At 39.0% G+C, this 17,975-nt stretch overlaps 1 protein-coding gene and 1 pseudogene across 2 annotated transcripts in view; both read right to left on the bottom strand.

The window, feature by feature from the left end:
- LOC104673732 overlaps positions 1 to 7,621 on the bottom strand; it is a 56,751-nt pseudogene extending 49,130 nt beyond the window's left edge.
- The window catches only part of ATP7A (ATPase copper transporting alpha), a 175,711-nt gene that overhangs the window by 145,261 nt on the left and 12,475 nt on the right, over positions 1 to 17,975 (bottom strand). Inside the window, exon 2 of one of the 2 annotated variants that reach the window (XM_030934229.1) lies at positions 15,811 to 15,912. The exons of the other annotated variant lie outside the window; for it this stretch is intronic. Coding sequence (XP_030790089.1) covers positions 15,811 to 15,819 — 9 coding nt within the window. The 5' untranslated portion in view covers positions 15,820 to 15,912. The remainder of the gene's footprint in view (positions 1 to 15,810; positions 15,913 to 17,975) is intronic. 2 annotated transcript variants of the gene reach the window in all.

Here is a 17,975-nt window from a genome sequence, read left to right as displayed (position 1 = left end):
GAAACACTCCCCGTCCTAAGCATTTCTGATAAGAGATACTCAATTGGTACTGCCTATTGCTACTTGGTCTCTATTTCCTTTGTTTACTTATTTACTGTCAGTCTCCCACTTCCAGAACATAAGCTCCATGAGAACAGGGAGGCAAAATGGTTAAAAACATTGACTCAAGTTCCAGTCCAGCCTGGGTAACACAGCGAGACCCCTGTTTCTACAATTTTCTTTTTTTTTAAACAGACTCAAGAACTAGACTGTCTGGATTTGATTCCTATCTCTGCTGCTTGCTAGCTGTGTGACCTAGGCAAGTTATTTAATCTCTGTGCCTCAGTTTCCTTATATGTAAAATAGAGATCATAACAGCATCTGTATCAGAGGGTTGTTTCGAGAATTCAACAACTTAACACATGTAAAGCACACAGTAAGCATTCAGTAAATGTAGCTATTATTACAGACCTGGATCACTGCTGTTATTCCAGCAGCTTGAGCAGTACTTGCACAGAGTAGGCACCTAATAAATATTTATTGAATAAATGAACACTAAGAGTTCAATGCTCCAGTTGGAGACAGTCTTAAGAATGTTGCTAAAAGACAGAGTTCAGAATGAGAGAGACAGAAACCAGGGGGCAGAGCAAGATGGCCGAATAGGAACAGCTCCAGTCTCCAGCATCCAGCGCGAGCGACACAGAAGACAGGTGATTTCTGCATTTTCAACTGAGGAACGCAGCTCATCGCCAACAACGGATCAAAGCTGGACGGAGAATGACTTTGACGAGACGAGAGAAGAAGGCTTCAGACCATCAAACTTCTCAGAGCTAAAGGAGGAATTACGTACCCAGCGCAAAGAAACTAAAAATCTTGAAAAAAGAGTGGAAGAATTGATAACCAGAATAATTATTGCAGAGAAGGCCATAAACGAACTGACAGAGATGAAAACCATGACACGAGAAATACGTGACAAATGCACAAGCTTCAGTAAACGACTCCATCAACTGGAAGAAAGAGTATCAGTGATTGAGGATCAAATGAATGAAATGAAGCGAGAAGAGAAGTCTAAAGAAAAAAGAAGAAAAAGAAATGAACAAAGCCTGCAAGAAGTATGGGATTATGTAAAAAGACCAAATCTATGTCTGATTGGGGTGCCTGAAAGTGAGGGGGAAAATGGAACCAAGTTGGAAAACACTCTTCAGGATATCATCCAGGAGAACTTCCCCAACCTAGCAGGGCAGGCCAACATTCAAATTCAGGAAATACAGAGAATGCCACAAAGATACTCCTCCAGAAGAGCAACTCCAAGACACATAATTGCCAGATTCACCAAAGTTGAAATGAAGGAAAAAATCTTAAGGGCAGCCAGAGAGAAAGGTCGGGTTACCCACAAAGGGAAGCCCATCAGACTAACAGCAGACCTCTCGGCAGAAACACTCCAAGCCAGAAGAGAGTGGGGGCCAATATCCAACATTCTTAAGGAAAAGAATTTTAAACCCAGAATTTCATATCCAGCCAAACTAAGTTTCCTAAGTGAAAGAGAAATAAAATCCTTTACAGATAAGCAAATGCTTAGAGATTTTGTCACCACCAGGCCTGCCTTACAAGAGACCCTGAAGGAAGCCCTAAACATGGAAAGGAACAACCGGTACCAGCCATTGCAAAAATATGCCCAAATGTAAAGACCATCGAGCCTAGGAAGAAACTGCATCAACTAACAAGCAAAATAACCAGTTAATATCATAATGGCAGGATCAAGTTCACACATAACAATATTAACCTTAAATGTTAATGGACTAAATGCTCCAATTAAAAGACACAGACTGGCAAACTGGATAAAGACTCAAGACCCATCAGTCTGCTGTATTCAGGAGACCCATCTCACATGCAGAGACATATATAGGCTCAAAATAAAGGGATGGAGGAAGATCTACCAAGCAAATGGAGAACAAAAAAAAGCAGGGGTTGCAATCCTAGTCTCTGATAAAAACACACTTTAAACCATCAAAGATCAAAAGAGACAAAGAAGGCCATTACATAATGGTAAAGGGATCAATTCAACAGGAAGAGCTAACTATCCTAAATATATATGCACCCAATACAGGAGCACCCAGATTCATAAAGCCAGTCCTTAGAGACTTACAAAGGGACTTAGACTCCCATACAATAATAATGGGAGACTTCAACACCCCACTGTCAACATTAGACAGATCAATGAGACAGAAAATTAACAAGGATATCCAGGAATTGAACTCGTCTCTTCGGCAAGCAGACCTAACAGACATCTACAGAACTCTCCACCCCAAATCAACAGAATATACATTCTTCTCAGCACCACATCACACTTATTCCAAAATTGACCACATAATTGGAAGTAAAGCACTCCTCAGCAAATGTAAAAGAACAGAAATTATCACAAACTGTCTCTCAGACCACAGGGCAATCAAACTAGAACTCAGGAGTAAGAAACTCAATCAAAACTGCTCAACTACATGGAAACTGAATAACCTGCTCCTGAATGACTACTGGGTACATAATGAAATGAAGGCAGAAATAAAGATGTTCTTTGAAACCAATGAGAACAAAGATACAACATACCAGAGTCTCTGGGACACATTTAAAGCAGTGTGTAGAGGGAAATTTATAGCACTAAATGCCCACAAGAGAAAGCAGGAAAGATCTAAAATTGACACTCTACCATCACAATTAAAAGAACTAGAGAAGCAAGAGCAAACACATTCAAAAGCTAGCAGAAGGCAAGAAATAACTAAGATCAGAGCAGAACTGAAGGAGATAGAGACACAAAAAACCCTCCAAAAAATCAATGAATCCAGGAGTTGGTTTTTTGAAAAGATCAACAAAATTGATCGACTGCTAGCAAGACTAACAAAGAAGAAAAGAGAGAAGAATCAAAAAGATGCAATAAAAAATGATAAAGGGGATATCACCACTGACCCCACAGAAATACAAACTACCATCAGAGAATACTATAAACACCTCTACGCAAATCAACTAGAAAATCTAGAAGAAATGGATCATTTCCTGGACACTTACACTCTCCCAAGACTAAACCAGGAAGAAACTGAATCCCTGAATAGACCAATAGCAGGCTCTGAAATTGAGGCAATCATTAATAGCCTACCAACCAAAAAAAGTCCAGGACCAGATGGATTCACAGCTGAATTCTACCAGAGGTACAAGGAGGAGCTGGTACCATTCCTTCTGAAATTATTCCAATCAATAGAAAAAGAGGGAATCCTCCCTAACTCTTTTTATGAGGCCAACATCATCTTGATACCAAAGCCTGGCAGAGACACACACACAAAAAAGAATTTTAGACCAATATCCCTGATGAACATCGATGCAAAAATCCTCAATAAAATAGTGGCAAACCGGATCCAGCAGCACATCAAAAAGCCTATCCACCATGATCAAGTGGGCTTCATCCCTGGAATGCAAGGCTGGTTCAACATACGCAAATCAATAAACATAATCCAGCATATAAACAGAACCAAAGACAAAAACCACATGATTATCTCAATAGATGCAGAAAAGGCCTTTGACAAAATTCAACAGCCCTTCATGCTAAAAACACTCAGTAAATTCGGTATTGTTGGAACGTATCTCAAAATAATAAGAGCTATTTATGACAAACCCACAGCCAATATCATACTGAATGGGCAAAAACTGGAAAAATTCCCTTTGAAAACTGGCACAAGACAGGGATGCCCTCTCTCACCACTCCTATTCAACATAGTCTTGGAAGTTCTGGCTAGGGCAATCAGGCAAGGGAAAGAAATCAAGGGTATTCAGTTAGGAAAAGAAGAAGTCAAATTGTCCCTGTTTGCAGATTACATGATTGTATATTTAGAAAACCCCATCATCTCAGCCCAAAATCTTCTTAAGCTGATAAGAAACTACAGCAAAGTCTCAGGATACAAAATTAATGTGCAAAAATCACAAGCATTCTTATACACCAGTAACAGACAAACAGAGAGCCAAATCAGGAATGAACTTCCATTCACAATTGCTTCAAAGAGAATAAAATAGCTAGGAATCCAACTTACAAGGGATGTCAAGGACCTCTTCAAGGAGAACTACAAACCACTGCTCAGTGAAATCAGAGGACACAAACAAATGGAAGAACATACCATGCTCATGGATAGGAAGAATCAATATTGTGAAAATGGCCATACTGCCCAAGGTCATTTATAGATTCAATGCCATCCCCATCAAGCTACCAATGAGTTTCTTCACAGAATTGGAAAAAACTGCTTTAAAGTTCATATGGAACCAAAAAAGAGCCCACATTGCCAAGACAATCCTAAGCCAAAAGAACAAAGCTGGAGGCATCATGCTACCTGACTTCAAACTATACTACAAGGCTACAGTAACCAAAACAGCATGGTACTGGTACCAAAACAGAGATATAGACCAATGGAACAGAACAAAGTCCTCAGAAATAATACACATCTACAGCCATCTGATCTTTGATAAACTTGAGAAAAACAAGAAATGGGGAAAGGATTCCCTATTTAATAAATGGTGCTGGGAAAATCGGCTAGCCATAAGTAGAAAGCTGAAACTGGATCCTTTCCTTACTCCTTATACGAAGATTAATTCAAGATGGATTAGAGACTTAAATGTTAGACCTAATACCATAAAAACCCTAGAAGAAAACCTAGGTAATACCATTCAAGACATAGGCATGGGCAAGGACTTCATGTCTAAAACACCAAAAGCAACGGCAACAAAAGCCAAAATTGACAAATGAGATCTAATTAAACTAAAGAGCTTCTGCACAGCAAAAGAAACTACCATCAGAGTGAACAGGGAACCTACAGAATGGGAGAACAGTTTTGCAATCTACTCATCTGACAAAGGGCTAATATCCAGAACCTACAAAGAACTCCAACAAATTTACAAGAAAAAAACAACCCCATCAAAAAGTGGGCAAAGGATATGAACAGACGTTTCTCAAAAGAAGACATTCATACAGCCAACAGATACATGAAAAAATGCTCATCATCACTCGCCATCAGAGAAATGCAAATCAAAACCACAATGAGATACCATCTCACACCAGTTAGAATGGCAATCATTAAAAAGTCAGGAAACAACAGGTGCTGGCGAGGATGTGGAGAAATAGGAACACTTTTACACTGCTGGTGGGATTGTAAACTAGTTCAACCATTATGGAAAACAGTATGGCGATTCCTCAAGGATCTAGAACTAGATGTACCATACAACCCAGCCATCCCATTACTGGGTATATACCCAAAAGATTATAAATCATGCTGCTATAAAGACACATGCACACGTATGTTTATTGCAACACTATTCAGAATAGCAAAGACTTGGAATCAACCCAAATGTCCATCTGTGACAGACTGGATTAAGAAAATGTGGCACATATACACCATGGAATACTATGCAGCCATAAAAAAGGATGAGTTTGAGTCCTTTGTAGGGACATGGATGCAGCTGGAAACCATCATTCTCAGCAAACTATCACAAGAAGAGAAAACCAAACACCGCATATTCTCACTCATAGGTGGGAACTGAACAATGAGATCACTTGGACTCTGGAAAGGGAACATCACACACTGGGGCCTATCACGGGGAGGGGGGCAGGGGGAGGGATTGCATTGGGAGTTATACGTGATGTAAGTGACGAGTTGATGGGTGCTGATGAGTTGATGGGTGCAGCACACCAACATGACACAAGTATACATATGTAACAAACCTGCACATTATGCACATGTACCCTACAACTTAAATAATAAAAAAAAAAAAGACACACTTACTATAAAAAAAAAAAACTCTTTCCCTACCTGTACATAATATGACCCTAAAACAAAATGAGATTCATTTGTGAAAGAATAATAAAACATTTTTCCTCTTTCTCCTAAATTATGGATTATTAATTAAAAATTAAAAGGATTAAATCACACACACACACAAAAAAAAACAGAAACCAACATTGATAACATTAAGTGCAGTAAAGAGTAGGGAGAGGAGAGCAGATTCATACTGTATTAAAACATTGGTATAATATTGTGGAGAGTAATTTACTAGTATCTATTAAAATGTTGCATGTGACCTAATAATTCTATTTCTGGGATTCTACTCTACAAAACTAACAGCAGCATATGTAAAGTAAATATGCAAATGTTCTCATTATAGTATTTTTTGTAACAGTAGATAAAATTGAAACAATTTAGAATGTCCATCTTTGGGGAATTGGTTAAGTAAAACCTGGTACATCTATATGATGGAATATTACATCATAATATAAATTTTTATTGTATGATTCACTAGAGTAGAAACTTTGTTTTGTTCACCACTAAGAAAACACCAGGCACATAGACAGTGATCACTAAATATTTGTTGAATACATTAATGAATATATGGTAATTGAAACATTTTAATGATATAGAATTAAGAGAAAAAGATTTAGCCATTTTGAGTAACATCCAAATATTGTTTTCAAATGCATGTAGTTGAACAAATTGCTTGAAATTGTATATGTGAATAGATAAATAAATGGATGGGCAGATAAGGGGTAGATAGATAGAGGAATGGCTTTGCTCCATACTTTTAACAATGCTTTTCTTTGGAAGGTGAATCTGATAATGCTGGACTTTGTAAGGAGTGGAAAGGCAATACTTTCCTTCTCATTTTGAATAATTCATTTAACCCCTGATATTATAGACTAGTTTTCTTTCTTTTTGCTATTTTTCTGAATGTGTCAAATAAAAAACATTTTATCACAAAATTAAAAAAATAAAAAAAAAAAAAGAATGAGAGAGAGGGACTGAGGAAAGGTGTCTTCTGTGGGGTCAAAGCCCCGGTTCAGACCCCATGTACTACCTAAGTAGAAAAGGCTGCTGGTCACCATGGGGCATGATCTAAAGTCCAGAGCTGCCTCTGACAACCAAGGAAGTCCCCCTGGGTACTTCCTCCTTCCTCGGCTAACATTTACCAGAGCTTACCATCAGCAGTGCTTTGTTAACTCATTTAACCTTTACAACAACCTTGAGGTAAACATAATTTTCCCCATCCTAAAGATGGGAACACTGAGGAACAAATAGGTTAAGTAACTTGCCCAAGGTCATATAACTGGTAAGTAGTTAAGTCTGAGTTCAAATTCAGAAAGCCTAACTCTAGAGCCCATGCCTTTAACCACTATGCATTTCAGTATTGAATGAATGGCAGCTAGCTATATTTTTCATTGCGGAACCCTATCATGTTACCATCTGGAATTCTTTTCTCTGGGATCATTCATTTTCCAAGAAAATAATTCTCCAGTCTCCCATCTGCAAAGCAAGCTATATTTGCTGCTATGTTTGGGAGCAAGGTGTGGGGAAGGGGCTGACCACACAGTATGCAGACTTCCACTGAATTTCCCTGTTCTCAACCCAATGCTTTAGTATCCTCCACTCTGCCCCACTGTCCAGGAGCTCAGAGTCTTTCAGATTCACTTAGTACTGAGACTATACTCCCGGTCTCCTGAGAAAAACTAAGAGGTCCAATCCCTTCCTGTGCAGTTTTTAAAACACTTCCCTTATTTTCAGCCCTTGGTCTCTTCTTCACCTTTCAGGAAAAACAACTTACCTTCCAATTCTGAGCCTATCATGGGTAATGTGAGATTAAAGAGCTCACTTCTCATTAATATCCTCTGCAGGAAGGTTCTCCCTCTTCATGTGCTTCCTATCTTCCAAAAATATATTAAATTCATCTCTCTGCTGATTTAGCTCTCCTGTTTTCTTTTCCTTGCAGGTGTAACCTTTTAAAAATCTTTTCACTGTCACATTAATGGAGTTTTGTGAAGGACAAGAGTTAAACACATGGCCAGGTGGCCATGTTTAACCTCATATACTACTTTTATAATGTTATTCTTTCAGACGCAGATTTTTAAAATAGAAGATGATTCTGGTGGTAGGTAGAAAATGAGGTGGAGGAGAGGAGAATAAAAGAAATTAAGATTTAGCTGAGCACAGTGGGCTCATGCCTGTAATCACAGAAATTTGGGAGGCCAAGGCAGGAGGTATTGCTTGTAGTCCAGGAGTTCAAGACCAGCCTGGCAACATAATGAGACTCTGTCTCAAAAAAAAAAAAAAAAGAAACAAATTAAAATTCATTTAGTTCCTATCAATACTCCAGACATTTTAAACACTTTAATCCTAGTAATCACATAAAACTTTTCTCCTTCTAGAGAAGATTCAAGTTCGAAGAGATAATGAGAGCCCCTTTGCCTAATACAAATAAGTTAATGAATGATAGAATCTGACTCTAACTCAGGCGTCAGAGATTCCAAAAAGTATGCTCTTTTCCCCAACCTTATGTTGTCTGAAAAGAATACAGCCTAAATTAATGAAAAGTAATGGTCATTAGAGTTGAAGTAATGAAGGGGATGGGTTTAAGCAATTCTTTGGGTATACGGCAGCAGCAGTGTGGCACCGTCCTCAAGCAAAAAGAGAACAATGACAGGTCAGTTTTGTAAAGGTATATGCAAAGACTAATATTCCTACACAAGGCATTTCGATGGCAGAATGTCAGCCTGAATGTCCATCCTCACTCATCTTGAGAAGACAAACAGTACCCTCTTCTCCCCTTAATCTAAAAGAAACACATTAATCTTTCCAACTTTCCCACTTCCTTACCATTTCCTATATGTTTTTCTCTTCTACTTCTTCTGAGCAGCTATTCCTTTAATCCTGGCCTCCAAAGTTCTGCAGAAACCCTTGTAAGTGGTCCCCTGCCTAGCCAACACACTCCACTAATATTTTCTCCCTGGGTTACAATTGCAACTGGTTGTCCTGATCTGACCAAAACAATGACTAGGGAGTAGGGGTACCTTAACACTGCATCATCAAGAAAAGAATTACCCATTGAGGGCCTAGCACATTTATCTTCACACATACAATAAGCCCTCAATATGTACTTACTGAATGAGTACCTTCAATTTAAAAATGGGTTTCTTGAACAGTTGTTTCTCAACGTTGAAGATGAAACATGTTTTCTCATAGGAAGAACTTTATACATGATAGCTAGGTTCAAAAGCCCACTTTTAGGAGTTTAGACAATAGTGCAGCTGGACTATATATTAATAGTGCTATAACACTGTTTCGTGTGGGGAAACATATAATAAATTCCAATTAGGAAGTCAAGATGCCAAGGAACATATATTTCTTACTGACATTCTCAGCTCTGGAAAGGACCTCTGTGCCCCTTTCCTGAGGCAGTGGTAGAAGGAAGAACACTACTCTCAACTCAAGGACAGTGAGCAATAACAGGTCGAGCACATGTCAGGCCATATATATATGAGTGAGTGTGTGTGTGTTACAATTAAATCAGGTACAGGTATTCTGCTTAGAAAAGCAATAAAGCACTAAAAATACTTAATGTGTTCTAGAAAGTCTTTTTTTTTCCAAAATCATTAATATCAAAATAGTTTTGAGTTAACAAACTATGATATACTGCTGAGAGTAGTATAAACTAACACCAATCCTGACAGAGTTTCCAAAAGACAAGTTGGCAATATTTATCAAAAGTCTTAAAATAGGTAGCCTGGGCAATACAGTAAGACCCTGTCTCTACAAAGAAATTTTAAAATTAGCCGGGTGTGGTGGTGCACACCGGTAGTCCCAGCTACTCATGAGGCTGAGGTGGGAGGATCACTTGAGGCTGCAGTGAACCGCGTTTGCACCTCTGCACTCCAGTCTGGTTGAGAGAGTGAGACCCTGTCTCAAAGAAAAGCCTTAAAATATGCATACCCTTTAACCAAGAAATTCCAGTTCTAAGAATATATTCAAAGGGGAGGAAAGGTACAGACAACTGTACTAAGATGTATGGCTAAGGATGCTTAGCACAAGGTTGTTTATGTGATTGAAAAACTGGAACCAACCAAAACATCAATATGGAATTGGTCAAATACATTATCATATCTCCATTAAAAACACAGAGTTGTTTGCTTAATGACATCATGTCTGTGATGAGTAAAGTGAAAAAAGAGGCTACAAAACAATTGACAATAGTCCTATTTTTATTAAAATGTTGTATAAATATATATATATACACATGAGAATGTGTATATAAAAGAAAAATACTTTTGTTAGAAATCATACCAGATCAGTTAATAGGGGTGCTCTTCAAAAAAGAAAAAAAAAATGATACCATTCTAACTGGTGTGAGATGGTATCTCATTGTCGTTTTGATTTGCATTTCTCTGATGGCCAGTGATGACGAGTATTTTTTCATGTGTCTGTTGGCTGTATGAATGTCTTCTTTTGAGAAATGTCTGTTCATATCCTTTGCCCAAGTCAGGAAACAACAGGTGCTGGAGAGGATGTGGAGAAATAGGAACACTTTTACACTGCTGGTGGGATTGTAAACTAGTTCAACCATTGTGGAAAACAGTATGGCGATTCCTCAAGGACCTAGAACTAGAAATACCATATAACCCAGCCATCCCATTACTGGGTATATACCCAAAGGATTATAAATCATGCTGCTATAAAGACATATGCACACATATGTTTATTGCAGCAATATTCACAATAGCAAAGACTTGGAATTAACCCAAATGTCCATCAGTGACAGACTGGATTAAGAAAATGTGGCACATATATACCATGGAATACTATGCAGCCATAAAAAAGGATGAGTTTGTGTCCTTTGTAGGGACATGGATGCAGCTGGAAACCATCATTCTCAGCAAACTATCACAAGAACAGAAAACCAAACACCGCATGTTCTCACTCATAGGTGGGAATTGAATAATGAGATCACTTGGACTCGGGAAGGGGAACATCACACACCGGGGCCTATTATTGGGAGGGGGGAGGGGGGAAGGGGGAGGGATGGCATTGGGAGTTATACCTGATGTAAATGACGAGTTGATGGGTGCTGATGAGTTGATGGGTGCAGCACACCAACATGGCACAAGTATACATATGTAATAAACCTGCACGTTGTGCACATGTACCCTAGAACTTAAAGTATAATAATGAAAAAAAAAAAAAGAAATCCCCCCCAAAAAAGAAGAAAGAAATTATACCAGAATCTTAACAGTGGCTGATCCCTGGATGGTGGAATTAAGAGTGATTTCTACTTTCTTCATTTAGTCAGCACATATTTATTGAAGTCCCATTATGTTTCAGGTACTAATCTACGTGCTGGTGATATAGCAGTGAAGAGGAGCAATGTCTCTTCTTTCATGGGGCTCACATTCTTGTGAGGGAGATGGACAATAAACAAACAAAGGAATGTATAAAATCAAGCAGTGAACCAGGCACAGTGGCTCATGCCTGTAATCCCAGAACTTTGGGAGGCTGAGGCGGGAGGATCACTTGAGGTCAGGAGTTCAAGACCAGCCTGGTCAACATGGTGACACCCTGTCTCTACTGAAAACACAAAAATTAGCTGGGTATGGTGGTGTGCACCTGTAATCCCAGCTACTCGGGGGGTTGAGGCAGAAAAATCACTTGAACCGGGGAGGTGGAGGTTGTAGTGAGCTGAGATTGCACCACTGCATTCTAGCCTGGGTGACAGAGCAAGACTGTCTCAAAAAAAAAAAAAAAAAAAATGCAAAAGTCAAGTAGTGATAAATGCTGTGAGAAAAAATAAATCTCAGAAAGGAGAGATATCTAAATATTGACTGGGGCTGGGCGCGGTGGCTCACGCCTATAATCCCAGCACTTTGGGAGGCCGAGGCGGGTGGATGACTTGAGGTCAGAAGATTGAGACCAGCCTGGCCAACATGGTGAAACCCCATCTCTACTAAAAATACAAAAATTAACCACATGCATTGGTGGACACCTGTAGCCCCAGCTACTCAGGAGGCTGAGGCAGGAGAATCATTTGAACCTGGGAGGCAGAGGTTGCAGTGGGCTGAGATTGCCCCCACTGCCTGGGCAACAGAATGAGACTCTGTCTCAAATAAATAAATAAATAAATATTGACTGGATTTTGTTTTTACATTGACCATTTATCAATGTTCTAATCAGAAATAAAAGTATTTTTATTTTGGAAAGTTAACATATTTCAAGGATACCTTTGTAGGATGCATGCATCAGATCCCCTTTAAGATCTCTGAATGACAAAAATGTAAAGGGTATACTTCAGTTATTTTGAAATTCACTTCTGCAAAATACCTCATTCTTTAATGATACTCAATAAAAGATACTATGGATTTGTATAGATTACAAAAGACTATGAGCCACACTGGAAGCTCAGTTTCATGAGATTCCCAGAGGCTCACCTAAAACTGCTCTACTTAACATAGAAGAGTCTAATAAACCCCAAAAGAGTTGTTTAGTTTCAATTCTGAAACTGTGGATTTGTCACTCTAGAGAAATTTGTTGAGATCACTTTATGGAGATAAAAAAAAAAAAGGCCTTATTATTTTCTGCAAATGCATATAGTGAGCCAAGTCTTTTCTTAGTTCTCTGAGACCGTAAAGTTTTGAGACAAAAGAGTCTGGAGATAAAGGCAAAAAGGGAACCACAGAAACACTTTATAAGCAGAATACCGCAGAAGTCCAAAGAAATAAATTTCTTTTTTTTTTTTTTTTTTTTTTTTTGAGAAGGAGTCTCACTCTGTCACCCAGGCTGGAGTGCAGTGGCCAGATCTCAGCTCACTGCAAACCCCGCCTCCCGGGTTTACGCCATTCTCCTGCCTCAGCCTCCCGAGTAGCTGGGACTACAGGCGCCCGCCACCTCGCCCGGCTAGTTTTTTGTATTTTTTTAGTAGAGACGGGGTTTCACCGTGTTAGCCAGGATGGTCTCGATCTCCTGACCTCGTGATCCGCCCGCCTCGGCCTCCCAAAGTGCTGGGATTACAGGTTTGAGCCACCGCGCCCGGCCAAGAAATAAATTTCTAAGTGCAGCCTCCATTGATTAATAATAAAAATTTATATGTGAGTTTGAAAGCCTGGACATTACAGACCCTCCTCCCCCTATCAGGAGGATAAGGGCATGGGTACTGATGATGGCTTTTTGCTGAGCTATTTTTACTCTGTACTAGCCTCCCTTTCTGAATGAACAAACTGCATTTGGAAAACTGTGGAGTAGAGTTTAGTGGCATACCTAATGACTCCAAAGGACAAGTGACTCCCACAGAGATGAAGTCTATAACCCTGGCTTCATTAGCACCATTTAATCAGCAAAACCAAAAAGGTACCAGGTAGGTTTATACTACCAACCCTATTCACGCTAGCATTTGACCCATGTTGGTGAAGACTGTAATACTCAGCATATGTGGTGTATGTTGGTAAACCATCTTGGTGATTATGCAAATTTATCTTCCCTCTTAGGAAAGAATATAATCGATAACTGTTAAAGCAGTTAACAGGCCGGGCGCGGTGGCTCAAGCCTGTAATCACCGCACTTTGGGAGGCCGAGATGGGCGGATCACGAGGTCAGGAGATCGAGACCATCCTGGCTAACACAGTGAAACCCCGTCTCTACTAAAAAATACAAAAATCTAGCCAGGCGAGGTGGCGGGCGCCTGTAGTCCCAGCTACTCGGGAGGCTGAGGCAGGAGAATGGCATGAACCCGGGAGGCGGAGCTTGCAATGAGCTGAGATCCGGCCACTGCACTCCAGCCTGGGCGACAGAGCGAGACTCCCTCTCAAAAAAAAAAAAAAAAAAAAGCAGTTAACATATTGGGAGAAAATTTATTTTGTCATAATTTTTATAGCTGAAATATTTATATGGTATGATTACAAAGTAGTATACTGATGTATTTTTCAGAATACTTAGACTTTTCATAACATTCTTATTTTTCATATATTGTCTCTTTTCATACCAAGGTCCAAAGAACAATTTTCAGCACGAAGGAAGCAAACATTCCAGAAATATAGTCTAGATCTACATCCCCACCCATACCCAACCCTTCAATTTCTTTCAAGTCCTGTTTTAAAGACTTAGGCTGGTTGGGCGTGTTGGCTCATGCCTGTAATTCCAGCACTTTGGGAGGCCGAGGCGGGTGGATCACCTGAGGTCAGGAGTTCGAGATCAGCCTGGCCAACATGGTGAAACCCCGTCTCTACCCAAAATACAAAAATCAGCTGGGCATGGTAGCACGTGCCTGTAGTCCCAGCTACTCGGGAGGCTGAAGCAGGAGAATCACTTGAACCCGGGAGGTGGAAGTTGCAGTGAGCCGACATCATGCCACTGCACTCCAGTCTAGGTGACAAAGCAAGACTCTGTCTCAAAAAATAAACAAAGACTTAGGCCAATAAAGGTGAAAATCTGGTTACATTCTCTCCTATTCAAAGCTGAATCACTGTCAGGACAGATAAGGATGAAAAATTATGTACTGGAAATGTGTGCGAGATCAGCTTCTGGAAAGGAGTTTTTAAGAAAGGAAACAGTACTTTAAAATTGTCAAAGACAACTGTTTAGCCAGGTATTTTATACAGATAAAGGGGAATTAATTCACAGAAGGCCCATATCATTTCACACCCTTGAGAGTTTTCAACTGGCAGGTTTCAAGTGATTTGTAATCATAAGCGAGTAGAATCCCAAATATTGATGGCTATGAAAAATATACTGAATTGCTAGGAATAAAATAAATCATGTGCTAATTCAAATGCACACTTGTTGAACAGAAATCAAGACAAATAACTATCAACAACAATATTTACTATTTATGGAATTTAAATATTTACTATTTCTATAAATTCATCATAATTTGCAGGAAGTTTCCCTTTCCAGAATCCATTCTTCAGTTCTGTGGTTGTGCTTTCTTAGTTAGAAATCACTAAGATGAACTTTGTCATCTCAAAAAACTGAGACTATAAAAATCGGTTGAAATATTTAGAAACCTGGTTCTGTTAGAATAAAAAACGTGCTGTACTTAAAAGGGGGTTATTTCCCCCCCCCCATTTTAGATAGGCAATTTTCACAAAGTAGATGCTTCCCTTCAGTTAGTTGGCTTTAAAGGGGATTCAAATTTTTAATTCTGAAAAAATTGTAGGAAGTCAAGCTATAATCAAATTCTAAATTTTGGTTTAGTATATTCTGTTGTAGCTGTGAAATAAATTATTAAAACGCCTCTTGACTATCCCCCTTTTTTCTTTTTCTTTTGATGAAGGCTGCACACACATACACACAAAACATAAACTTAAATGATGAAGGCTATGTACACATACACACAAAAACATAAACCTAAATAACCCATAGGCTGAACTTATTAACATCCTATGTCTAAAAACTATTTCTGTCTAATGTTTTATCATTGACAACACCTTCTTTTGAAAGCGGTATGAGTATGAATGTAGGAAATTAAATGTGGACATATCAGCACACGAAAAAAAGGAAAACAGGCTCTGTCTCAAAAAAAAAAAAAAAAAGAAAAAGAAAAAGGTAAACACATTAAACTAGGAATTACCATACTTTGGCATCACTGAAACAAATTATATCTGGCCAGATACTTTCCAATGAGTTTCCTCAACATGCACACACAACAGTAAATCTGATGGACGTGGCTAGATTAATCTGAAAAGCTTAATATCATAATTATGAGTCAGGTTCCTAAAGAGTGGAAAGAGAATGGGCAGTATAAAAAGACAAATGGAGAGCCAAAATTGCCAATTTAGACTAATAGAGGGAAAAAATTGTGCATGGGGAGAAGGAAAGCTGATTTGCCTTGTCAGAATCTAGGGTGCAGATGAAAATATAGCAGAAAATAACAACAACATATCTTTATATCCATATAGCATATTTATTTACCAATAAGTCTTTCATAAATTATGTCATCTGAGACAGCAGATACATTCATTAGATCATTCAGTCATTCAATATACATTGAAAAGACCACCTTTGGCATCAGACAGACTTGGATTTGAATCCAAATTCTGTTGCTTACTGTTGTACACCTTCAGCAAACTGTTTGGTCTCTTCTGATGCTCAGTTTCCTCATCTGAAAAATACATATAACTCTTACTCATGGGACTGCTGAGTGGTGTACATGAAATAACATGTGTAAAGTGCTTGCACATAATTCCATTTTCACCTTACTAATATGGCTAAGTGCATGTAACTTTTAGGCTCTGCACTAGTCCCAGTTGGGGATTAAAAGGTAAATTAATATAACACAGGCTTTAAGGAGGTCAGGAATGCAGGGTATTCTGGTGCCCTAAAGGATGAAGGAAGGGAAATCAGGGAAGCCTTCACAGAATAGATGCTTTAATTGTGTCTTTTTTCACCCTCACCAGTGTAAGAAGTAAATGTCAAATGGAGAAAAACAGAAAATATAGATGAGCAAATATAAAAAATAAACAACCAATTTGGTCTATCACTGAGAAATAATGAAGACTAACATGTTGAGGGTTGTGTGTGTGTGTGGGGGGGGGGGTGTATGTAAGTCTAGGAGGATATTATATGTGTGTATACATATAAACACACATTTTTTTGAGACAGTGTCTTACTCTGTTGCCCAGGCTGGAGTGCAATGGCATAGTAATAGCTCACCGCAGCCTTGACCTCCTAGGCTCAAGCAATCCTCTCACCTCAGCCTCCTGAGTAGCTGGGACTCAAGGCATGTACCACATGCCCGGCTAATTTTTTATTTTTTGTAGAGATTAGGTCTCCCTATATTGCCCAGGCTGGTCTCAAACTCCCGGCCTTAAGTAACCCTCCTGCCTGGTCCTCCCAAAGTGTTGGGATTACAGGCATGAGCCACCACACCCAACAACACACACATTTTTAACAAAAATGATATACTATTCTGTTTCATTTAACACTATATATAGTATAAATGATATACTATTCTGTTTCATTTAACACTATATAATAAACATTTTTCTATGACAGTAAATATTAATATATAACAATAACACTTTTAGCTGAGCACAGTGACTCATGCCTGTAATCCCAGCACTTTGAAAGGCCAAAGCAGGAGGACTCCTTGAGGCCAGGAGTTCAAGATCAGCCTGAGCAACATAGCGAGACCCCGTCTCTACAAAAAATTTAAAAAGTAAAAAAAAAAAAAGAAAAGAAAACACATAATAGCTAATATTTTTATTTTTATTTTTTTGAGGCAGAATCTAGCTCTGTTGCCCAGGCTAGAGTGCAGTAGCGTGATCTCAGCTCACCACACCCTCTGCCTTCTGGATTCAAGTGATTCTCCTGCCTCAGTCTCCCAAGTAGCTAGGATTACAGGTGCCCACCACCAAGCCTGGCTAATTTTTATATATTTTTTAGTAGAGACAAGGTTTCACCATGTTGGCCAGGCTGGTGTTGAACTACTGACCTCAAGTGATCCATCTGCCTCGGGCTCCCAAAGTGCTGGGATTACAGGCATGAGGCACTGCGCCCGGCCTAGCTAATACTTCTAAGTAATTAAATGCTTACAGCAACCTAATGGGATAGATACAATTACTATCCCCGTTTTATAGATGAAAAAATTGAGATACAGAGAGGGTAAGGAACTTTCCCAAGGTCACATAGTTAGTAAGTGACAGATTTGAAATTTGATCCCAGTAAGCCTGGCCCAGAGTCTGTGCTTTTAACCACTGATATATATGCCATAATTTTAAATGGCTGACTAGAAGTTCACTATATGAACATATCATAATTTAACCCATCCACTATTGTTAGGTAAACCGGGTCTTGAAGATTGAGTAGGAGTTCTCCAGAAGAATGGAAATAAATTTCAGATAAAAGAGCCATGAATAAAGTTACAGAGTTGTCAAACAGCATGGCATATTTAAGGACTACCATTGGTATGGCTGAGGCATATGGCATGAACTGTAACAACAAGGAGATTGTAAAGGTAAGTAAGGTCAGATCATGAAGGACAAATTTGATAGGGCAAAGCCTGGAGTTAGGAGGACCAGTTAAAATGTTATTACCCAACAATGGAATATTATTCAGCCATAAAAAGGAATGAAATTCTCACCCATACTACAACATGGATGAAACTTTGAGACATTATGCTAGGTAAAATAAGCCAGACATAAAAGGGCAAATACTGTATTATTC

Source organism: Rhinopithecus roxellana, chromosome 7 (assembly GCF_007565055.1).
Source record: "Rhinopithecus roxellana isolate Shanxi Qingling chromosome 7, ASM756505v1, whole genome shotgun sequence".
Taxonomy (NCBI): domain Eukaryota; kingdom Metazoa; phylum Chordata; class Mammalia; order Primates; family Cercopithecidae; genus Rhinopithecus; species Rhinopithecus roxellana.
This window is presented reverse-complemented; position numbering and strand designations above follow the sequence as displayed.